Source organism: Mustela nigripes, chromosome 4 (genome assembly GCF_022355385.1).
Source record: "Mustela nigripes isolate SB6536 chromosome 4, MUSNIG.SB6536, whole genome shotgun sequence".
Taxonomy (NCBI): Eukaryota; Metazoa; Chordata; class Mammalia; order Carnivora; family Mustelidae; genus Mustela; species Mustela nigripes.
Window position 1 is genome coordinate 164,160,254 of NC_081560.1, and position 25,602 is coordinate 164,185,855.

Below are 25,602 nucleotides of genomic sequence, written 5' to 3' on the forward strand. Positions count from 1 at the left end.
TTAACCACAGACATGCCTGCACACATACACCAGCTTCCCCAAGGATACACACACTCACAGAGCCAGAGGGTGAGGGGCCAGGGAGGAGTGAAGGGGCCAAGACACACACATGCACTTGATGAAAGTACTAAAGTTTTCCACTTGGGTTCCAAAAAGCAGGTAGCCGAGTTGGGCATAGGCGAAGAAAACAATGAAGAACATGACAGCAAAGCCCAGGATGTCCTTGGCACAGCGGGCCAGCGTGGAGGAGAGCTGCGTCATGGTTTTGTTGAAGCTGATGTACTTGAATATCTGGAAGGGCCATGTTGAACCAAGCAGTTAAGGAAAAAGAGAGAAAAGCTTTGAATAGTCCACTCCAGGGACCTATGGAGGTCACCAGAGTTGCCAAACCAGACCAGGAAAATGAGACAAGTACCGAGGGAGGGAAAATGAGTGCCCTGAGGTGTTGCTGGGGGTGAGGGATCCCAACGTACCTTGATCCAGGCAAAGAAGAGGTTCACAGCATTCATGTTGTTGTATTGTGTCTGCCAGAAGGCGAGGAACTCAAAGTCAGCGTACATGTTTGGCTGCTGCAGGAGCTTCCCCATCAGCCGATTCACCTCAAGGGTTCGGAATATGTGGAAGCCCACAGCCACAATGGATAGCTGTCATCACAGAGGTCAGAGGTGTCAGAGAAGTCGGGATTTCAAGGGAAGTTCAATGATAAGGTCCTAGGGGATCTGGGGTAAGTAAGTCAAGTGGGAAAAAAAAAAATCCTTCCCTTCCAAGTTGTTGACTATTTCAGGTTCAAATGGAACTGAATAGGGTGATAGGGGAATGTCCTAATTCCAAGGAGAAGGCTATGGAGCCAGTAGTAAATATGTAGGTTATAAAGGATCACAGAGAATTGGAGCCAAGTAATTTTATTTCTCCAGCCACTTCTTAGCATTGGTCAAGAAATTAATATGACCTGTTCATAGGAGGAAGAGGAAGAGAAGAGGCAGAATATTTCAATAGAAGAGAAGAGAGAACATAGGGGTTCCAGAGGGACAGGTCATAAAGGCAAAAGGCAGAAGAGGAACAAAATAACAAGTACATAAAGAAAAGTTTCACAGGTCAGCTTGATCACAGGTCAGAGGGAGAGGGCATTTGGGAGACAGGGTTTTCCCAGGAGCTGAGCCAGGGGAACATCATCAGCCTCTGGCTTTGGGAGCTTTAACACAGTGACTTGACCAGAAGTCATAAAGAAAACTTGACACTCCAAAAGGAAGAACTTGGAGACCCCAACAGCATAGAGCCCCTTCCTCCTTCTAATATGTCCCAAGTATAAGATATCTATCCCTCACCAAGATAACCACCAGGTCCAGAATGTTCCAGATGCTGCTGAGGTAACGAAGCCGGTGGATATGGAGCTCTAGGATCTCCTCAACTACATAGTAGAAGATGAAGATGCAGAAGATGACTTCACAGCCAATGATAAAGAAGTCCCAGGTGCTGACATAGCGGATCAGCTTAACTGTGCGAATTTGCCAGGATGGGATGGCACCTCCTGTAGCTGGAAATTCTACCACCAGTCTGTTGGAAGAGAGGAAGATCCCCGGTGAAGCCTGGACTGGGATAGTTCTTCCCATCCCCTCTCCTCCACACCTCCACTATAGAGTACAAGTTTAAGGAGGGGGCTCAAGCATAGAAAGGAACCAGGAACCATGGATGGAGAGAAAATAGGGAAAGGGGACCCACCTCAAAACACAGAAAAGATTTATATTAGCATTGTAGACTGAGAAGTCGATGAAGACCACCCGAGTGCCCCTGTCTAGCCATAGGCCCTCCTGAAGGTCCTGGAGTGCCTCTGCACAGGCCTGCCGCGATCCTGGAAGGTCCAGATAGTAGCCACCTCCACTGTAGCTTGTCAATCGGCCCCAGTGAGAAGAGCCCCCCAGCTCATCCTGTGAATGGTATGTCCACCTGTCATAGAAGATGCCATCTGAGCAGAGAGGTCTGAGCCAGTCCAAAAGCTGATCTCCCAAGGCAAGGCAACACTTTATGATCACCTGGACTTCACAGTTTCATATATATTATATATACATTTCACATATATTATCTTGCTTGATACTAACAACTATGTGAGAAAGGAGGGTAAATAATATCCACATTTGAAGATGAGGAACCTACTACTCAGAAATGTCTGAGATAATCCAGCTAGTTGGTGGCTGAACTGAAACTCAAATATAAATCTCCTGATTTCTCATCATGTCCCCCAAAACTATAGATGACAAACCCATGCCCTACTTTTGATCCCAGACTGAGTAGTCCACACTAGGGAAACACCTGGCTCATATAACCCAAAAAAGACCCTTTCTGCTCTCGTGGTTGTGCACCTGGCTGCTTTGCCCCATGATTCTTGTTCTGTCCACAAATTTCCTCCCGGAGCGCTTCCATCCTTACCCTTCTTCCATATCTTACCCATCCTTTTCCCCCTTCTTTCATAATTCTTTATCCATCTTCAACCTCTTGCTGCTTCCCCAGTCCTGCTCACTGCTTCCCCATATCTGGTCCAAGGGTCAGATTTTGCAGTAATGACTTAAGTGGCAACATCAGTGTCTCATCCATGCTCTGTACCTCTAAGAACATCTGGGCAAGAAAGGATGCTTTCTCTGGCAGGACTGCCTCCAGAGTATGGCAAATGGGACTGCTATCTGTGTGTGGAAAGGAGTCTAGCAGCTATGGGTCTGTTTGCTAATGTACCTTCTCTGTTCCTGAGTAACCAAAACAAAGATCTCCAAACAGTCACAGATGGGACTCTAGAGAGATGCTCCCCACCCTCCACTCCCCTAAGGCTCTTTAAGACTAAGTGGAAATGGTTCCTAAACCTCGGGATGGTGGCTCAGAGAAGCAAGCCCAGCAACATTGGTAGAGGGACTCACTCACGCTGTGCCATTGAGAGGCCCAAAGGGGAGACGCTCTTCCTTGTCTGGAGAGTAGACGTCGTAGCAGCTCAAAATGTCCTCACGGAAGTCCTCATGGACCACACAGGAGTCATTGCGGACCCTCAGCTGCCGTAGCCTTGGAACCCCCAGCAGCAGGTTCTCATAGTAGATGAAGGAGTGGGAGCCATGGCCCAGGCTCTGGTTGTTGTACCATTTGGTCCAATACAAACTGTCCAGTAGTGGGCCCTGGGCAAACTAGACCACAAGCTGGGTTGAACTTGACCCTGCCTCATCCTGAACTTTATTCTTGGAATGACATTTGCTTTCACTCCTTGACTTTCCAGCTTGTCTCTAATCTGCTTCTGTTGGACTCCTCAGCTGACCTGTGAACCTTGACCAGTTCTTGACCTGATGTGGTGCTATCCTTTATTCAAAATGCATTTTGAAGTTCAGCCTTACCTCTGACTCTCAATACTAATTTAACTACTGGCTTGACTTCCTGACCATCATCCCAGTCTCTCATCTACCTTCACCTAAGCTCTAGTCTGACCCATTGATTCTTGCTTGACCCTTTGACTTAGCCTTGTCCCAGAATGATCTGGTCTCTGGATATGGCCTGGTCTACTGTCTGACATTCCTGAGGCCTGGCCTGTGACTTTATGCTTCAGGCCATTGAAAAGGAGAGGAGAGAGGTAGAGGTGATCTCATACTCACGTCCCAGAAGTCCGCCATGCTGCTGATGGCTTGGAAGGAGACTCCGGTGTCTGACGGGGTATGTAAGAAGAGCTCGGACATCACTTTGGTATAATAATAGGCACTGGAGCTTGTCATTCCATAGGTCACTAGAAACCAACCCAAGAGACTGTGTCCTGCTCACTGCTTCCCATATCCATTCTCCAGAGGAGACAGGAAAGCCCATTTGCCTTGGGGCCAGAGATGCCTACCTAGTTGGGACCCCATTGGACCTACCCACCCCTAAATTTGGTTGGGAAGGCTAATAGGGCATTGGGGAACCCAGGGAATATGGTAGACTACAAGGTCTCCTCCTCTACTCTCAACTTACCTCAGAAAGACTGAACTCCACTCAGAAATTGTCTCTTCATATTGTCATTCTGAAAATTAATTTTTCTCTTCTTAAGCAGTTTAAATTCCTAGTTCTTATTGCCCAGAACCAAGATATTTCCATCTTCTGCACCAGGTAGTGCTTCCTTTCATTTGTCCTATATCTATGCCCTTGGGAAAGTACCTCTGAATTCTAAAGTACTCCAAGGTCCTGGCCAAACACCTTACAATGGAGATGTGGTCTCCTGGATCTTGGAGTCAGTGACTCCATAGCAATGGGAATAGGGTGAAAGGCATAACTCCTCTGGCTCCAGGGCATCCTGATGGGCACAGTTGTCTCCTGATGGAAGGACTCAGAGCATCCCCAGATCAAAGAACGACCTGACTTTTGCCCTGAAGAACTGAATCTTCCTTATCCACCCTAACCCATACATCCAGTCTAAAGTTGGGCTATCAAGGGAAGCTATTAGTTTTCTCAGTTAAAATTCTGTATTTGAAGAATATAAGCCATTTCTTTTATAGACTATTCCCCAATTTAGATTTGTTTGATGTTTTCTTGTGTTTAAAATCAGGTTATACATTTGGCAAAGAATACCCAAAAAGTGATGTTTGTCCTTCTCAGAGCTTCCTATCAGAAGGTACACATCATCTAACTGTATCATTACTAGTGATGTTAAATTTCATCCCTTGTTAAGGCAGTGTCTTCCAGCTTTCTCCAATGTAAAATTATTTTTCTCTTTGTAATTCGTATGTATTTTGTGGGGAAATACTTTGAAATTGTGTAAATATCCTATTACTCATCAATCTTTTACCTACTAGTTTTAATATCCATTAATGACTTTTGCCTGATTATTGCTACCATGGTTGTCAAGTTGTGATTTTTCTCATTCCATTACATCATTCCTTCTGCATTTGTTAGTTAGAATCTTTAAAAAAAACTTTCAAAAAAAAAAAAGGAAGAACTTTCCCTTCTTCCTCATTTAGTTAGTCATTTATATGTATCAGCATGAACTCATAGACTTTTGTTGTTTCTATAGCTTAAAATTTGTTAGTATATGATATTGTTGCTTAATTTCTTAGCCAAGTCCTGCAAGATAAAGAAATACTAAAGAATTGTTCTAGATTTTAAAATACTGAAGAAACATAAAAACCAAGTGTAATATGTGCATTTAGTTAGGATTAAATCCTGGGCAATAATTTTTTTTCTTTTACTATAAAGTCTATGAGTAGAATAATTGATGAAATTATAAGGTCTGTTCATTAGATGATAATACCGAATCAATGATAATTTCCTGACTTTAGTAAGAGAATGTCCTTATTTTTAGAGTTACACATTAAAGTATTTAGAAACAACAGGGCATCACATCTGTAATTTATTCTCAGATTGTGTGTGTGTGCATGCATGTGTGTGTGTGTGTGTGTGTGTGTGTGTGTGTGTGTGTGTGTGAAGAGAGAGAAAGAGAGCAATAAAAGAAATGTAAGCATGGTAAAATGTATGTACTTGGGAAATATATATAAGAATTATTTGTATTATTCCTGCAACTTTTCTGTAAGTCTAGAATTACATAAAAAAATTAAAGTAGGATTTGTCAGTCTCTTGTGAGCAATTCTCTTTAGGAATTTTCCTTTTCAGGGGTGCCTGGGTAGCTCAGTTGGTTAAGCATCTGCCTTCACCTCAGGTCATGATCCCAGGGTCCCGGGATAGAGTTCCATGTTGGGCTCCCTGCTCAGTGGGAAGTCTGTTTCTTCCTCTCCCCCTGCCCCTGCTCTCTCTCTCTCTCTCTCTGCCACACACACACACACACACACACAGACACACACTCTTTCTCTCTCTCTCATACGTATATGCTCTCTAATAAATAAAATCGTTTAAAAAAATTTTTCCTTTTCAAATTTTGAGTCGCATTTGTTCCTACCTCTCCTGGAGCTCATCTATAGTCTTGTAGGAAAGAGGGACTGATGAGTGGTCATGGATTGGGCACAAGCAATATCACACTTTTCCAGGGGGAAATCAGCGAAGGAAGCATTATGATTTCACATTTCCCCATTCCACTCTATTAAGTCCAAGAAACAACTTCAATTCTCTCTGACTAAAATCTGTGATTACCTGTGCATAGTATCTGGAGGACTCTCACTCAACTTTTCCAGATCTAGAAAATGGTTTGGAAGTCAAACTTCTGTCTGCTGAGAGCGCACAACAGAGTTAGAAGGATGGTCGGTGTGCTGAATTTTTCCTAATGCCAAAGCCTGATTAAATTGTTGCAGCTTCTTGATGGCCACTAGGTGGTACTCCTTGCTGTAACTTTTTCTCTTCCATTTCTCCAGTTGTAAATTATACTCAGAATGAACTTGCTCTGAACTGGTTGTCAACCATTATGGAAGCATAACATCTCTGATTATTACCCAAGTAGTAAAGACTATGTCTTTTGAGAGAAATGATTTCACCTGGTCAAATGCCCACTGACACTCAGAAATTCAGTATTCTTTGTAACTTTTTAATTGAAGTACATGTAAACAGAAAAGACCAAGAAACCATTTTAAAACTTTGTAAATTGGGGCACCTGGGTGGCTCAGTGGGTTAAGCTGCTGCCTTCGGCTCAGGTCATGATCTCAAAGTCCTGGGATCGAGTCCCGAATTAGGCTCTCTGCTCAGTGGGGGGCCTGCTTCCCCCCCCCCCGCCTGCCTCTCTGCCTACTTGTGATCTTTCTCTGTCAAATAAATAAATAAAATCTTCTAAAAAAAAAATAAAACTTTGTAAATTATGGTTTATGCCTTGTGTACTACCTATTCAATACCTTCTCTACCCAGATACCTTCTCTTCCCTGTTAATTCTTATTTCAGCAAATTTTTTACTTGTCTTAGGAGATGAGGGATGCTTAGCCACACCCCCACCTCTCTGAAATTCAAATTACTATATCTCATACCCCAGATAGACACTTGGTAGAACATATTACAGTCTACCAACCTGATTATTCTAAAGACACATTTTATATTCATTAAGCAAACATTACTCAAAGTCTAACATGTGAAACACCTTGCTGGGTCATTGGTGTCTATCCTCAAAAACACGTATTGAGGGGCGCCTGGGTGGCTCAGTGGGTTAAAGCCTCTGCCTTCGGCTCAGGTCATGATCCCAGGGTCCTGGGATCGAGCCCCGCATCGGGCTCTCTGCTCGGCAGGGAGCCTGCTTCCTCCTTCTCTCTCTCTGCCTGCCTCTCAGCCTACTTGTAATCTCTGCCTGTCAAATAAATAAATAAAATCTTAAAAAAAAAAAAAAACACGTATTGAGGGGCGTCTGGTGGCTCAGTGGGTTAAAACCTCTGCCTTCGGCTCAGGTCATGATCCCAGGGTCCTGGGATCAAGCCCCAAGCCCCTGCATCACATGGGCTCTCTGCTCCGCGGGGAACTTGCTTCCCCCCGCCACTCTGCCTGCCTCTCTGCCTACTTGTAATCTCTATCTGTCAAATAAATAAATAAAATATTAAAAAAAAAAAAACACCACCTATTGAGAAAGATGTCCCAGAATGAACTTTTTTTTTTTAAGATTTTTTATTTTATTTGTTTGACAGAGAGAGAGATCACAAGTAGGCAGAGAGGCAGGCAGAGAGAGGTAGGGAAGCAGGCTCCCTGCTGAGCAGAGAGCCCGATGCAGGGCTTGATCCCAGGATCCTGAGATCATGACCTGAGTCGAAGGCAGAGGCTTAACCCACTGAGCCCCCCAGATGTCCCCAGAATGAACTTTTTTTTTTTTAGTACATCTTAACATTTAAAATTTAATTATACAAAAGAGAAGATGTAATAGTATTCTGACCTGTCCTGCTCATGTATACACTCAGAATGAATTCATTGTTGTCGAGTGAGCATGAGCCTAGGAGCCAGATTGACCTATGTTCAAATCCTAGCTCTGTCACTTACAGTATAGTCTTGGGCTCTGAGCCTCAGATTCCTCATTACTAAATGGGAGAACACAATATCTTTCTTGTAATATTATAAAGATGAAAGATGATGTCTTTAGAATGCATTGAACACAGTGAGTGCTTAACAATTAGTTCAAGTCACCCCATCATATGCTCCTCAGGAGACAAGGACTACGTTTCATTCATTTAGCAAAGTGCCCGGTATTTAATATTTTCCTCAATAAGTGTTTGTTGGGCTAAACCAAAAGTGTGGTGGGGGAACCACAAAAGGAGTAGAATGAAACAAATTAATAGTTTTCAAAGAAAATAAAGTATTATGACTCCATATTTGACACCTGGCAGCAAAGTCACTAAAATAGTCAAGAATAATTCCTATTTAATAGTTGTTGGAAGGAGGCTGGAATGTTCCTCAGTCCAAAGAGAGTAATAAATTAATAGTCTTGGGTAAGAGAAACAAAGCTAGTCCTTAGCTGCCCTAGGGAGCAAGTACAGTTGGTCAGTAACTCTTACACAACATGATGGTAGAAATGTTGATAGCACAGCTCAATCTTCCTATATGCTAACCATCCAGAACATCAGATGAGTATCAGGCTTGGAGGTTACTGCAATCTGAACCCAGAAGCAGGGCAGAAAAAGTCCAGGATTGCTAGATTATGTGAAATCTTATGTCTCTTATGTCTCTCCCCATCAAAATATGTTATGGTGACTGCAGCATGTATCAGAATTACTTGGAAGGCTTATTAAAACACAGTCTGCTATAGGATGGAACTCAATAATTTTCATTTCCAATACATTCCCATGTAATGTTGCTGTTACTGGTTCTGGGACCATAATAGAACCACTGCCTTGACCTGTTGCTACATAATCCCACTTGTCTTTGATAGAGTTGTCAAGAAGGCAGGGTGTTTCCCAGTGCCTGTCTCCATGATTCTCATGAGTGGGAGTGAGGAAGAAGAAATAACTTCTTTCCCAAGAGGCTGTCAGAACCTTCCTTCTGAGATAGGGAGGGATAGGAAAGGTTTTACAAACTACCTAGACCTCTTAGAGGACCTCGTCCTCACCCCAAGGGAAAACCACTGAGTCTATTGTTCTATGGAGCCACTGGCAGTCATGGGAGCTGACCACATCCCTCCAGCATATTGTAGGAGAAAAAAGATTGAAACCAACTCAATGATCTTACCTGCTGTCTCCTTTCCCCCACTCCACCCTCTTAATTTCCTTTCAGGTAAATCATTTGACCTTACCATGGAAAACCAGCTTATCTAATTAGAACATCTGGTTCAGAGGTTTCTGAATCTGATTGGGACTCAATGTATCCATTCCATCCATCCACTCAGTGTATCCATCATCGTTCTCCATATCAGGAGAAATAATAGACCAGAGTAGCCATTTATTACCTCAGAACATTTATTTTATGCCCTATGCAAAGTGCCTGACATCCTGACATCCTGACGTGCCTATTTCATTTAACTCTACAACAGCACCGTGTGTGTGTGTGTGTGTGTGTGTGTGTGTGTGTGTGTGTGTCTATTATTATCATCCCTATTTTCCAGTTGCAAATAGCTGAAGAAACTCGCCCAAGAGCCAGGATTCCAATGCAAATCTAACTGCTCCCACAGCAAACTAATTCTGTTCTGTTCGTAGGACTGAGCTATATCCAAGGAGTAGAAGTTATAGGAGGAACATTATCAAATTATGGAGTAAACTCCACCAAAGGAAGAATTTCCTGACCACTTTGCGCTTTCAAATTATGAAATGGACCACTTCACAAACATCCATTTCATCCCTGAGAATGTCAACGCGGACTACCTGCTGAGGATCACATGGAGGGGCTCCTGCAAGGGGCCTCCCTGGTTCCTTCCTTGAAGGTCCAGTGAAGGAGTGGAATTGCTCCACTTCAAAAGGCAACACTAGACCAGGGAATGAGGGGAAACAGGAAGGAATCAGAATTTGACTCAGTATATGGAATGTCTGTGTATCAGTACATTACTAACTTTTAAATATAGTAAGGGCCTCATTGCAGGAAGTTTTCAGACACTGGACAATGACTGTATGAGAACATTGTCAAGAAGAGTCAAGGGATGCCTGGGTGGCTCAGTGGGTTCAGCTTCTGCCTTTGGCTCAGGTCGTGATCTTGGGGTCTTGGGATCAAGCCCTGCATTGGGCTCTCTGCTCAGCAGGGAGCCTGTTCCCACGCCACCCCATCCCTGCCTGCCTCTCTGCCTACCTGTGATCTCTGCCAAATAAATAAATAAAATCTTTAAAAAAGAAGAAGAAGAAGAATCAGAGACAAGGTGTTGGTCTCACCACGCAGCACAGAGTAACTGATTTTTATTCTCTTGGGCAGAAATCAAGTTCTCTTGCATACACTACATCATGCTTTATAACCTAAGCCTCAGATCGAATTCACAGTTGCTGAATAATAACAATAATTGACATCACTGACACTTATTGTACACTGGTTTTTGCACACATTATCCAATAAGCCCATAAAAACTTCATAAAGTAGGAACTACCATCTGCATTTTATGCTATTAAATAACTTGTCCAAAGATCATATAGCAGGTAAACAGAAGTTGGATTCAAACTCAGGTCTGCCTTACTCCAAAGACCAAGAATTTAGCCACTATGCAATACATTACCATACCCTCTATCACTCAAATCTTTCTAATCAGGGACTCTGACTCTCCTTCCAAAAATCAAGCCAAATGTTTAGTATTTTTTTTTAAGATTTTATTTATTTATTTGACAGACAGAGATCACAAGTAGGCAAAGAGGCAGGCAGAGAGAGGGGAAGGGAACCAGGCTCCCTGCTGAGCAGAGAGCCCAACGAGGGGCTCGATCCCAAGACCCTGGGATCACGACCTGAGCCGAAGGCAGAGGCTTAATCCACTGAGTCACCCAGGTGTCCCCCAATTTTTAGTATTTTACACAAGTTTATAAGGCTTTCTTATAAGAAAACTCTATTTGAAGAGTCTAATATCTGAGTTAGGACGTGAATTACAAAAAGCATTTGGTAAACTCAAAATATAACCATCTTAAAGGAAGCTCCAAATTCCTTCATTCTGGTATAAACATATAATTGTGTATAAATCTGTATCAAGAGTCATACTTTGGGGACACCTGGGTGGCTCAGTTGGTTGGACAACTGCCTTCGGCTCAGGTCATGATCCCGGAGTCCCGGGATCGAGTCCCGCATAGGGCTCCCAGTTCCACGGGGAGTCTGCTTCTCTCTCTGACCTTCTCCTCGCTCATGTTCTCTCTCACTGTCTCTCTCTCAAATAAATAAATAAAATCTTAAAAAAAAAATAAAAAAGAGTCATACTCTGACATAGCTAAGTCCCAAAGAAGGAAAAACTCATATGCCCAAAAACATGACCTGGGTTGTTCATAGTATCGAAAGATTGTAAACAACCTAAATGTCTTACAAAGAGACAATATTGAAAGAAACTATGATATCAGTGAGCCACTTAATGGAGTATTACACAGCCATTGAAATGGTAGTAAACACAGAATGCAAAATTGTATATGTACATATGTATGTACAGTATACAAATATATCCCTACTCCTAAGAATGCTTTAAGAACAAGGATTTAATATGGATTTTAAAGGAGGCAGATATAAAACACAGTCAAAAAAGAAGTAGCATCAGTCTTGGATATTGCTTTTATCTATTATTATATTCCTTGACTCATATAAAATCCAACAAAGCCAAATCTTCCTAGAGCTAATGTCTCCTTATTAAGTGGTGTGCTTTTTCTTAGTACCAGTGAGAACAGAGCAACCTATTTATGTCTTCTTGCTTTGGTTGCCAGGAACCTCAGGCGTTATTCTTATTTGCTATACTTTTGTTTATCTTGGGTTTTCTGGTACCAGTTCTCTTTCTCCCCTTTCACCACTTTTTTTTTTTGCTATGTCTTTTTTATTATAGTTCTAATGGACTATATTTTATTGTGTCTGTGCTTTTTGATGTAAGCTGGCTTAGGTTCCTTTTAGACACAGGTGGGGCATAAATATATTATTATTAAAGAAGTATGACTATAATAATTATTATTAATCATCATTATCATGAGCTTGGATAATAACCTGATTTTATCCATTCCAATGTTTATAGTAGAGCCTGAATATTATTGTCCTCTCTTTTGAACTGTTGGAAGACCTTCCCAGCTCAGGGCAACAGCAAGAAGTCAGCAGTTGCTTTGTGTGCCTACTTTCCCAGATGCTTACCATATAGGCCATCATATGCTACTGAGTTCCTTTCTTGTTCCTAATTACCGTGTGATAGAACTTAGCTGTCATTTTCTAACAACACTCTCCTTGGGCAGGAGAGTGTCAGCTAATTGACAAAGAACTCTGAAGAGTTGGAGTGCTTCTGCCAGCAACTATATAATTATAATTCCTTTATATGTCTATACTACTCATCTGTTTGAAACTCTGTGCCTTCAAGTTTTTGAAATTCAAACTCAGTCCTTCCTAAGTGGATAGCTGTGAGGAAAAGTATGGAGGATGCTTCTCTAGAAATCTGGAGGTCTCTTCCCTCTGCCTCCAAACCCAGCCCTGACACTCATTGTGTGGATAGAACTCCTACTGTTCCATTCCCAGTGGGAATAGAACTCTTACTCTTACAGGCTGATTCTTCTTTCTTGTGAAGTAAAATGCAATGCCTTGAAATAGTCACTTCTTATGCCTCCCCATCAGCATCTGATAATAGTTTCATAATAACTTAGGAAAACACTTTAGTTCCCACTCCCTATGGAAAAGAATCAGGTCTCATCAGCCTCCCTGATGATTTTTTATCAGAGAGGTTATAAGCACCTTGGTTTCTCTGGGTTCCATTACTTTTTGCCCCTCCCACATCAAACTATGAACAAGAGTTCTTCTCCCCCTGTTTGTCATAGACTACTAGTCATCTCCAATAGTTTCCTTCCCTTTCTTACATGATCACACAATTTTATGTAGAGGCACATGACTGCCGAACTAAATGCCCCATTACCCAGCCTCCCCTGTAGTTAGTTAACGGTGACTATTTGAACAAGTTCTTGTCAATGGAATGTGAGTGGAGTGGTATGCTTCCACTCAAACTCCAGGTTCATACCATTAAAAGGAAGGAATGTGCTTTCTACTTTCTTACTTCCTGATAGCTGTAATAGGGACATAAGAGCAGGAGCTGAAGCATGAGGTAGAAGCCGTACGTTGAGAATGACAACCCAAAGAGGTAGAAGCAGTCTGGGCCCTACATGATTGTGGATCCCCCCATCAGTCCAGAGCTTCAGTACACTCAGCCTGGAGCCTGACCGGGGCTCCATCTCACAACCCTGAGATCATGACCTGAGCCGAAATCAAGAGTCGGAAGCTTCATGGACTGATCCACCCATGTGCCCCCAGTCCAGAGCTTCTTACACAGTTTAGCTTGCTATGGGAGAAAGAAATAAACTTCTATTTTATTTACGCACCGTTACTACCGCTAAATCAATATCCAAACAGAAGCTTTTTATAGGATTACGTCCATGGCAGGTGGATACTTTGGAAAAGGAATTTTTCTAAGAAAATTAGGGGGAAAGAGTTGAAGTTAACAAATGAACAGCACAAAATTCCTATGTTAAGAAAAGTCAAATCTAACCACAGAGCTCTTGGTTAAAATTATTTACTGAGTATACAAAACGCTTTTTCCTTTGCTTAGTAGGAAGTTCCCTATTAAGAAATCAAATCCTCTTATTGCTACTGCTCTCCTTGGGCAATTCCTTCTTTCACCCACATATTCTAATTAATGCTATTAAGTCCTTTATTTTATTTTTTTTAAGATTTTTATTTATTTATTTGACAGACAGAGATCACAAGTAGGCAGAAAAGCAGGCAAAGAGAGAGAGACGGAAGCAAGCTCCCTGCTTGAGCAGAGAGCCCGATGCGGGGCTCGATCCCAGGACTCTGAGATCATGACCTGAGCTGAAGGCAGAGGCTTTAACCCACTGAGCCACCCAGGCTATTAGGTCCTTTAAAATTGGATTCCAAATGCCTCCTGTTTCTTAAGATGGAAAGTAGGCAGAAGACAATTGCAACTTAGAAATGAGAGAAGGGTTAAATCCTCAGAGCATTCCCTAGAGGATTATAAAACCGGTGCATTTCCCTAAAATTCAAATATATTTATTTATATGTGCTCAGAAAATGGCCAAAATTATGTATACCACTCTCTTTTAGGATTTTATTTTTTTATTTGACAGAGAGTGGGAGGGGCAGAGGGATAAGCAGACTCCCCAGTGAGCAGGGAGCCCGATGCAGGGCTGGTTGCTGGGCTGGTTGCTGGGCTGGTTGCAGGGCTGGTTGCAGGGCTCGATGCCAGTACCCTGGGATCATGATGTGAGTCAAAGGCAGATGCTTAACTGACTGAGCCACCCAGGCGCCCCTATATATACCAGACTCTTAATAGTGTTTAATAATAGTGGCCTTTAACATTTTCCATATTATTTGACTCTTGTTTTTAAAACAAGAACTATAGTAGTTAAACTTTTAATAAAGATATTCCCATGGTTTGGGGGTAGAGGGGGTAGAATTCTTTTGTAATGAAATGAGGAGAAACCCTGCTTTATATTTTCCTTTCATACTTGCCCTCCCAAACTCTGACTCTGGCAAAGCTCTTGCATATTCATAGCCTGAGGCCTTAGTTGGCTCTAGCTCCCACCCCTGCCTTCTCCAGGCTAAGCGCCAGTAATGTTAAAACAAAACAAAACAAAAAACACAAGCAAATGGCAATGACTTTGGGTCTCTTCAGACTTGAATGGTTGCCTGTTTCTGAGACCCACAAGAGTTCCCAGGTCTCTCTGAACATTTTGTCCTCTAACATCTTGCCATCATCCTGGAGTACCGCCCCCCGCCACACCCAACCTGCCATAGCATCAGTAGCAATGCAGGTCACTACTGGTTTACAGACATTGGTTTCCTTTGCTCCTTGAAGGCAGAAGGTGTATCTCCTGTATTTCAAAGTCTTTAACCTTTAGAAGAGTCTGCTATGTAATAGAGACTTCGTGAAAGTCTGAAGGAATTGAATGTGTGAATAGCCAGGATCGTGTCCTTAGTTTGAACTCTTTGCTAATGAGCTCTCAACATTTCATTTGTTGAGCACTCCATGCTAAGAAATAATCTGACTTGGGGCGCCTGGGTGGCTCAGTGGGTTAAGCCACTGTCTTTGGCTCAGGTCATGATCTCAGGGTCCTGAGATCAAGTCCCATGTCGGGCTCTCTCCTCGGTGGGGAGCCTGCTTCCCTCTCTCTCTCTCTACCTGCCTCTCTGCCTGCTTGTGATCTCTGTTAAATAAATAAATAAAATCTTAAAAAAAAAAAAAAAAAAGAAAGAATCTGATTTGACTACCTCAAACTCAAACTCATTCTCCAAACCAGGGGTTGTCAAACATCTCATTCTCAGAACCCCTTTGTAACTCTTAAAAAATTATTAGGAACTCCAAAAAGTTTTTATTTGGGTTATAACTAACAGTAATTACCTTATAGAAATTAAAACTGAGAAAAAAATGAGACATTTATAATAATTATTATTATGTTAAAGTTATGTTAAAATGATGTTCATGTTAAAATAATAACAAACCCCATATACATATACATAAACAATATATTTTTATGAAAAACAACTATTTTCTAAATCAAAACAAATAAATTCAGTGAGAAAAATGGGATCGTTTAACATTTTTGCAAGTCTGTTTAAATATCTGGCTTTAGAGAAGATTGCTGGATTCCCATATCCGCTTCAGAATTCAATCTGCTGCTATAGGCTGTTTTTGTTGAAGTATATGCAGAAAATATGATCTCTCACAAATTTGTAATTTAGTAAGGGAAAGGGCCTCAGGAAGCCCCAGAGTTCCTTGGAGCGCATCTTTGAGAACATTGCCCTTTAACTTATATCTGTGACTAGAACCTACACACAGGCCTAATGATCTGCCTCAACTTAAAATCCTAGATTTATTTTTTTTTAAGATTTTATTTATTTATCTGACACAGAGAGAGGGATCACAAGTAGGCAGAGAGGCAGGCAGAGAGAGAGGGGGAAGCAGGTTCCCCGCTGAGCAGAGCCTGATGTGGGGCTCAATCCCAGGACCTGAGCTGAAGGCAGAGGCTTTAACACGTTGAGCCACCCAGGCACCCCAAAATCCTAGATTTATTGTTGCTACCACCTAATAGTGTAAAGAGACAATTATCAATATTATTATAATCCCTTATCTGTGTCCCATGTTCCATAGTTTTCAAAGTGTTTTCCCATGCAATGTCTCCCAGTAGCTTATTAGATATGGTCTGACCTTGCCCATGAGCAGTTTACCTAATGTTAAATTTCACAATTCAATCAAATAAATTTTAATGATACAATTAGCTTTATTAGTTAAACCATGCATCAGTCTCCCATCTAGCAAGTAGAGGGGAGATCCAAAGGGCTGCAGAAAAGGAAAGTTTTCTAAAGGTACAGAGGGAGTAGAAAAAAAGGAAATTATTAGCAAAGAAGCCCTTGTTTTTGGCAAGGTAGCCCTTCTATGGGGAATGGAAGGGATCTCTCAGCACATTTCCTAGAGCTGACCAAGAAATTCCAATGCTGACTGGTTAAAGGTTACCTTCTGGGGGGTGGGGTGGTTGAAACTGCAGTTAGGTAAGGTATTAAGTCTTTTTTTTTTTTTTTTTTTTTTTTTTTTTTTTTTTTATTTTATTTATTTATTTATTTGACAGAGAGAAATCACAAGTAGATGGAGAGGCAGACAGAGAGAGACAGAGGGAAGCAGGCTCCCCGCTGAGCAGAGAGCCCGATGCGGGACTCGATCCCAGCACCCTGAGATCACAACCCGAGCCAAAGGCAGCGGCTTAAACCACTGAGCCACCCAGGCGCCCAGGTATTAAGTCTTGATAGGTATTAAGTCTTGATTTACTGACATGGGGCCTTAACATAAGTGACACCATTTGGGATCTGTGGTTTTATTTTTAACACTATGAATCATGAAGTTCAAATTTATATGAGCTGCACACAGCCATTCAGCTGGCAAGAAAGAGTCAATACTCAGACTCATGCTTTATGAATGTGAACTCCATGTTCTTTCTCTGGCTACTTATATCGCCGAACCCCAGACTGGTTTCATTTACAAGAATCTAGAATATCTAGACTTTATCAACTACAGCTGCCTGCTCTCCTGTACTTGATCAAAGCATAGTTATTGGTAAAAATTCCTTCCCTAATTCCAAGAGCTGGTGTTTAAATGTACAGTACTCCTAGAGACCAATGACAGCCCCATATGTGGGAAAACTACATGACAAGTTGTCGCCTAGCATTGGACAACAGGATAGGTCCAGGCTCACCAGTCTTGTAACAGTGATCCAGGTCCTCGGAATTCTGGGGCACCAGGGAATCCTGCTACAGCAGATATAGGCCAAAGCCTGTGGTGGGACCTAAATCCCTATTATTTAGGTTGAGGTGACTCAGATGACTTCACCCTAGTACTAGAAGGACTTTGTAATTCTCTGTGTCTGGATGGGCCATGGGTAATAGAGCATGCTAGGGAAAGCATGAAATCATGATCCCATGGCCAGTCTTGATCCCTGGCAACTGCTTCTAGAGGGCCCAGTCTTTCTGATCCTTGATAAGCATTAACCTGATGCTTTCTCAGATCTGAGGCTTCCAGTGGATTTAACTTTACATTTCAGTATTTTCCTAATTTATACCTTGACGTGGTATTCCACATCACTGATATTTATTGAAAGCCCTCTATATGCCAGGCATTGTACTGTTTGTACTTACTTAGTTTCTACCAATCTCAAAAGGCAGTCATTATCATTACTTGATATATAAGGAAATCAGGGCTTCCAGAGATTTAAGTATCTTGACCTAGCTTACCAAAGGACTGGTTGTACCATCATTTGAACCATGTCATCTTATTCTAGGTCCCATGCTTTCTCCATCACCATTGTACCTTCACTAATGTCATGGCTCTATGTGACCAATTATCTTCTGCCATCATTACAGTCACATAGAGTATAGGAGCTCACCCACAGACATTTTTTGAACCTCCAACATATTTCTGTTCCTTTCCTTGTCAATTCTAGGAATGCTTAGTCAAGAAAGACATCTTCTGTGGAGGTTCCTCAAAAAATTAAAATTTTTTGAATTACTGTATGAACCAGCAATTGCACTCCTGGGTATTTATCTGAAGAAAATGATATCACTATCTCAAAAAAGGTATTTGCACCCCTATGTTCATTGCAGCATTATTTATAATAGCCAGCCAAGACATGGAAACAACCTAAGTGTCCATTGACAAATGAATGGATAAAGAAAATGTGGTACATATATATGAGGTAATATTATTCATCCATCAAAAAGGAAATGCTGCTATTTGCAACAACATGGATGGCCATTAAGGACATTATACTAAGTGAAAGAAGTCAGCCAGAGAAAGACAAATACTCTATGTCATGTATATGTGGAATCTAAAACAAAACCAAAACCAACCCATCAGACTTATAGATACAGAAAACAAATTGGTGGTTGCCAGACATAGGGTGTGGGCGGGGAGGGGTGTGAAATTTGTGAAGGTGGTCAAAAGGTACAAAATTCCAAATATAAGATAAACAAATCCAGCATGGTGATGTAATATATAATGTACAGCATGGTGACTACAGTTAACTTAACAATACTGTATTGTGTATTTGAAGGTTGCTAAGAGACTAAATCCTAAAAATGCTCATCATAAGAAAAAACAATAACTATGTATAGTGAGGAATGTTAACCAAACTGTGATCATTTCCCAATATATACATATATCAAATCATTATGATTTACACCTAAAACAAATACAATGTTGTATGTCACTTATGTCTCCAATAAAAAAAAAAAACAAAGACATCTTTTTCTTAGTCTCCAAACTTACTTCAACCTCCCCTATCAATATAAGATTCCACCAATCTATGGACAGAACCTTGAAATCCAAAAAACAAACAAACAAACAAAAAAACCTTGAAATCCACTCAAAAAAGGCAGAGTGAATAGAGGTAGGCGTTTCCTTACAACCAGTGACAAACAAGGAATATTCAGTTGACATTAGTTGGTGTGTAGATACAAGTCACCAAAGGCTAAGGGTCTCCGTCCTCCTCCCCAACTGCGTGGTGACCAGACCCAGGCTTGTCCTGCCTCAGAACAGCTCCTAAACAGGGCAGTCACAGGTGCACCTTTGAGATAACAATACTATCTCCTAAAACAAACAGCCATTGTTTCTACACAAAGGCCTTCAATGTTTCCTCCATCAACAAAAGGCCACAGCCATCCTGCCAAGAAGAAAAAGAGCTGGAAAGCCTTTCATAAATATGACGGTGGGAGGGGAGGAGTGGAGGCAGGAAAATCATTCTCCAGTGCTTTCTGTGTGAAAGAAAAGGACCAACTCCACCTATCAAGGACCATTCTGAATTACTGGTCACTCCTGGACTATTCATAATGACAACAATAACGGCTTCCTAATCTGTGAAATGGAAATAATATCTGTCCCTTACAGGACTGCGTCAGGATCAAATGAGGTAATAGGTATACAAGCTCTTTGTAAGATTTAAAAGGCTACGCAACTGATAGGGTTGTTATGGGAAGATAGATGGTTCACCCACATTGCCTGCATAAAAAAGATAACTCTATTTTAGCTGATGAAACTTCAAATAGCTCTGGTATCTCACCCAAGTCCTCAAATAAAGCATAGGGAAGAAGAAATGTGGTCAGTATAGCTGAGCACTGAAGTCTATGAGGGCCCCTCCCAGGCCAAAGTTGGCTATTCTTCCTAGCCCCAGGAACTCAAATCCTGGAAATGAGCTCCCTGGTGGTTGGTCTCTCACCTAGGGTTTAATGGTCCAAACTTTACCCCCATCTCCTCCCTTGTCCCTCTTAAAACATACCTTCCTTTAGCAATTTACACAAAAATAGATTTACATAATAAGTTAAAGCATGAGAAAAACAATCCATCCTCATTGGTGATCGAAGACAAATTAAGGCAAATTGTACCATTTTATGCCTATTTAATAATAAAAATTAAAAATGAGAATATCCAATGTTGGTGAGACCGTGAGAAAATTGGTATGATCTCAACGTATTAGTGGCATAATAAATTTGTGTGATTCCCTACAAAAGCAAAATGACAACATATAACCAAGTACTAAGAAGGTATTCCTATCTTTTGTCCTAGCATCTCCCTCCTTGGCAATTCCCAAGGAAATACTTGAACAGAAATGGCAAAAAGTAGCAAGTATAGATTTACCTACAGTTGGCAAATGTGGAAGTAACAAGAGAAATGTTCTAATTAATTGTGATGTGACTATAGTCATTAAAACAAATATATAAAAACTACTTACAAACATAAGGAAATATTTAAGATATAATTCTAAGTGAAAGGGAACCCCACGAGTGGCGCCTGGGTGACCTAGTTGGTTAAGTGGCTGCCTTCAGCTCAGATCCTGAGCAGGTTCCCTGCTTCAGCCACTCCCTCCCTGCTCAGGCTCTCCTCACTCTCTCTCTCTGAAATAAATGGATAAAATCTTAAAAAAAAAAAAAAAGAAAGAAAGAAAGAAAGAAAAGGAAGAAAGGGAACCATATGATACAAATAGGTAAAATATGTAAATATATGGATATAGGCTGGTAACAAATGATAATATCTTTAGTGTTATGTTGATAAATTATAGCTGAATTATATTTCAAAATATTCTTTAATGTTTTCATATCATTTTAGAAATATAGCAATAAAAAGAAAAAAGTAATCAGCCAGTAGAATTCAAAATTATGCTTCTACTAATATAGGACACATAGTCATCCTTGCAAAGATGTTGACAGGAGTTAATAAATTTATGTGTAACACCTTTGCATGCAGAGAGACTGTAGTAGACTCTAGCTGAAAGGATCAAAAATTGAGTCAGGTCAACAGTCACTGTATTGGATTCCTGCTTCTGCCACTGGCTTGCTGTGTGGCCTTGGGCAAGCTATTTGACATATCTAAACCTTTCCTGATTTATAAAATGGAAGTGATAGCAGAACTGATATCCTAGAATCATTGTGCATAGTCAATAAGATAAGGTACATAGTGTAGTGCTTTTATTTAATAACAGGTTGGTGTGTGTGTGTGCTATTAATAACAATGATGCTGGTAGTTGTAAGGATTAACTGAGGTCTCCCAGAAAAATGCCCTAACTTAAATCATGCTGTATTGGGATAATGATATTATCCCTATAGGTGAAGCCAGCTACAAGCCAAACAGACCTTGTTTTTAGAGCAGTTTTAGGTTCAAAGCAAAATTGAATGGAAGGTATAGAGATTTCCCTTATACCCTTGCCTCTGGATATGGACAGTCTTCCTCATTATCAAAATCCCCACCAGAGTAGCACACCTACTATAATCGATGAACCTACATTGACACATTATTATTCAAAGTCCACACTTTACATTAGATGTTGTACATTACATGGGTTTGGACAAATGTATAATGACATGTATCTACCATAATATTGTCATATAGAGTAGTTCCACTGTCTTAAAAATTCTCCACACACCACCTACTCATCTCCCTCTCCTCCTAGATCCCTGGCAACCACGGATCCTTTTACTCTCTGCATAGTTTTGCCTTCCTCAAAACATACATACAATATGTAGTCCTTTCAGATTTGCTTCTTTCCTTTTTTTAAGCAATTTTTAAAAAGATTTTGTTTATGTATTTGACAAGGAAAGAGACAGCAAGAGAGGGAACACAAGCAGGGGGAGTGGGAGAGGGAGAAGAAGGCTTCCTGCAGAGCAGGAAGCCCAGCGAGGGGTTTGATCCCAGGCCCCTGGGATCATGACCTGAGCCAAAGGCAGATGCTTAATGACTGAGCCACCCAGGCACCCCCTGATTTGCTCCTTTCTTAAAAGGTATTTTTTATTACCAGTCTAGAGGACCAAAGAACTATTTAAAATTCTACTAGGTAATACAAAGATAATCACTATCAGTGATTGTGTTAGATTATTTATATATGTTATCTCCCTAAGTTAGGTACTAGTCTCTTTGTTCTACCCAAGGAAGTGCCCAAAGTCACAAAACCTGTAAGCGGCAGACCTGGTATCTGTATTCAGTTTGTCTAACTCCAGTGTTTATATCTTTCCATTATGCCAACATGTTTACCCTGATTCCAAATGTGGGTCCTAGAGGATCTGAACCGTGTCATAGGAACTGACAGGGAAAAGCATACTGATAAAGATGCATAGCCAACTACATGTCATTAAAGCTCATAGAAGACAGCCTCCTGATAGAACCACACAACAGCCACCATATTTTATGTCAGATTTTATGGCTAGGACTTGCATCCCTATCATTAGGCAGGAGAGCTAAGCACACAGAGTAGGAAATTATAAGGGTCTAGTTCAGTGTTTCTTAACATTTTTTGGCACTATCCCTCAACTCTAGGGCATTTTTAGACATTTTCTTCCTAATCACCCCTTACTCCAGTTAAATTTTAATAGCACATAAATACTACATTTATTTATGTACTGTGGCCTTTTCCAGGGCCAAAAACTTTTGCAATATCTAAGTTGGTTTTTTTTTCTTCTTCTTTCTCTCTTTCTTTTTTTTTTCCTTCCAAGAAACTATTTCTACCCCCTCGGGGCTATATCATTCCCACTGAGAATATATAGTCTAGTTGCAGATGGTCAGAGCTAAGTGAGGCGGACAGGGAACTGACAGGAAGGTGAGGTCAGGACCTTGGAGAGTGCCAAAGTAGCCCCGCTGAGACCATGCCCAAGGTTCATGATTGCCTCTAGTTTTGCCTGAAAGAAGAAAGAGGCCTGGAAGAGGATGAAGGCTAGAAAGTTAGTAACAGTACTCTTTTACTACATGTTGGAAGTATCGAAATGTAAAGGCCTTCATAGCCCTAGGCACACGCTGGTCTCCCTTCCCAGGAACTTCCCTTCTTTTCACCTTCCTTTCAAGGAACTAAATCCTTCTCATCTTTCAGCTTCCAGTTCAGATATCACTTCTTCTGCTGTCTTCATAGATCCCCCAAATCTGAATATATCTGAATTGCATCACGAACTCTGTACTGGTCATATGCCCCTGGAGTATTTCATCCAGTACTGGGCCTCATATAGGGAGACCCATCATATAGGGAGAGCATTGGGTCTGGAGACCAGGGTAGTGACCATTATGAAGTATTTTTTACCATATGACTATTTATTTACTGGTACTAGTTACTCTTTACTGGGGTAATGACTTCATGAACATTATCTTCTATGAGCCTCATATAATCCTATTGGATTAGATAGGTATAGATCAAGAAACTGAAACTCACAGAAATTAAACAACTTGCTCAAGTTTCCTCAACTGGTGAATGGTAGGTATAGCCTGGTGTTTGTACCCAAGTCTGTAAATTCAGAGCCTATACCTTCAATCTAGAATTCTTTGACTCTATCCTTCCATGGTGCACTTGTTTTATCCTTTCACTTAGTCCTCTCAACTTAGACACCAAAACTTTCTAGTTTGTGTCCATAGCTAGAACTTTAAATAAGCTTCCTTCAATGTCTGGAACATGGTGGTCTCTCATACAGGAGAGTCTTAGCTGCATTGACCACAACTACACCACTTACATCTTTAGCCCTTTTATTAGGCATCTGAGCTCTAAGGTCTGCTGAACCTTTCTCCTTCTGCCTTTAAAGAAATGGGGATCTGACCTAGCATAATAACCACGGAAACCCACCAAACTGTTTCTTGTTCCAAATAGAAAGGAATGGTTTTCCACTTTTTACAGAAAGGTAAAAACTTTCACTTGCCAACAGAACGTGGTGGCTGCTGAGCTGGTGTCAGGACCGTGAACTTAAAAACTGTATTTCCCTTTGGGGCGCCTGAGTGGCTCAGTGGGTTAAAGCCTCTGGCTTTGGCTCAGGTCATGATCCCAGGGTCCTGGGATCAAGCCCTGTGTCGTCCGGCTCTCTGCTCAGCGGGGAGCCTGCTTCCTCTTCTCTCTCTGCCTGCTTATGATCTGTCTGTCAAATAAATAAATAAAATCTTAAAAAACAACTCTATTTCCCTTGTAAGTCTTGACGAAGTAACTGACCGCCTCCTAACAACCTGCCTTCTTCTCCTGAACCCATTGATAAGTTCCTTTTAATCAAAATATCTTAAACTGAAAAGGTAATCAATGCCAGGACACAGCCTGCTCACACAGACAGATGCTGTCTCCACAGGCATTGCTGCACAAGTGTGTACACAGGTGTTGTCTCACAGATGCAGGTGTTACTCACAAAGACAGATGTCCACCAGGAACATGATGTATACTAGCAGCTCCCTGAGGGTGGTCTTGACATAAAGCTCCCGGTTCTCAGCTGTGTTCTCAGTCAGGGTTGTTCCCCAAAGTCCTAAGGGACATGGGAGAGATGCCTAAGATCGCAAGCAGCAGGGTTCCTCCCAGGTGCCTGACCCACTGGTCCCTGGATTTTATTCCCATTTCTACCCCAGCCCTTGGCTCACACATTACCTTGTATCTTGGCTGAATCTGGCTACTCTAACCACACTCAAGCCTGCCCTCCATCAAACATCCCGAGAAGAATGCAAAAGACACTGGGTAGCAGAGAATGAAGACATGGAAAGGAGGTCCTTGTTTCAGGTGGGGCAGTCTAAGGGAACACCACAAACGTGTCCTCCCTCAAGCTAAGTCCCACCATACCATTCTGGGCCCCCAGAGAGGACTGTACCAGGCTCTCGCTCTTAGAGACCACTACACTGGCCTCTGTGTTCTGGGGACTTCAGTTCTAAGAGACAATTCATAAAGCCCAAAGAGACTGAGATCCACCTCTTCTTCAGGTCACATCTCCCACCACAAGGGTTTGGGACTCCTTCCCCATCTCCTGTATCCCAGGTACCTCTGATGCCACGACAGATCTGGAAGCAGCAGCTGGATATCAGGGTCCTATATGCCTTCTCCTGGGGTCCATCTTCAGGCTTTTGGGGTTGGGGCGGGGGGGGCACCGCACTGGAGATGGTGCAGATCCTCAGTGTCCCATGTGGGGATGGGGGACCACTGTAGGCAGGGTTGTCCCAGGCTCCACTCCCTATCTTTTGGAGCTCTTGCCCCTCTGGACTTTCCACAGCATTCATGGGGAATGAGGTAGGGGGCCTGGCACCTCAGGAATCCACTGTCACCTGAAGAAAGAAGGAGCAAAGATGCATCCCAGTCTAGCCAGCAGAAGGCAAAGGAGCTAGAGAGCAGCTGGTCTCAGGAAGACTCTGCTTCCTGCCTTTTGTAGCGGGCATCTGCACCCCCTGGGGGGAGCGGGCAGAGAGGAAAGGGTGGGGAATGGCTATCAGTCCTGTCAGGGGCTCGCTCTCTCTCTTCCTCTAGCTTCAAGAAATGGGCTGGGAGGGAGCTGGGAGGCAGGGCTTTGGGAGGTGAAAGAGACGACTGGGAGGGAGATGTGGAGACTGGGGTGGAAGGAAGGAGGGGTGAGAGAGGCCAGTGCTGGGGGGAGAAGACGGTAGCTTCCAGAAGGGGCCTGGTAGGGGGTCGTCCTAGTCAGAAGAGGAGATGAAAGAGCAGTGGGAGGTGCTGGCAGACTCCTCGGTAGGTCTGGGCTAATTTCCACTAAAAGCTCCTGAAAGGGCCGACATGGATTGGGCTGCAGACCAAGGCTAGGGGAAGGAAACTAGAAAATGCTGCCTCTTTTCCAGGCTCATTCAATGGCATCTGAGGC

The 25,602-nt window shown here is 42.0% G+C and overlaps 1 protein-coding gene across 1 annotated transcript in view; it reads right to left on the bottom strand.

The window, feature by feature from the left end:
- PKD2L1 (polycystin 2 like 1, transient receptor potential cation channel) overlaps positions 1-25,322 on the bottom strand; it is a 30,868-nt gene extending 5,546 nt beyond the window's left edge. Inside the window, exons 1-8 of the mRNA XM_059398347.1 lie at positions 24,775-25,322; positions 24,157-24,270; positions 3,621-3,748; positions 2,908-3,161; positions 1,720-1,944; positions 1,326-1,554; positions 474-644; positions 110-291 (exon numbers count right to left, since the gene is read on the bottom strand). Of these exons, the coding sequence (XP_059254330.1) occupies positions 110-291; positions 474-644; positions 1,326-1,554; positions 1,720-1,944; positions 2,908-3,161; positions 3,621-3,748; positions 24,157-24,270; positions 24,775-25,009 (1,538 nt within the window). The 5' untranslated portion in view covers positions 25,010-25,322. The remainder of the gene's footprint in view (positions 1-109; positions 292-473; positions 645-1,325; positions 1,555-1,719; positions 1,945-2,907; positions 3,162-3,620; positions 3,749-24,156; positions 24,271-24,774) is intronic.
- Positions 25,323-25,602: the final 280 nt, after the last annotated feature.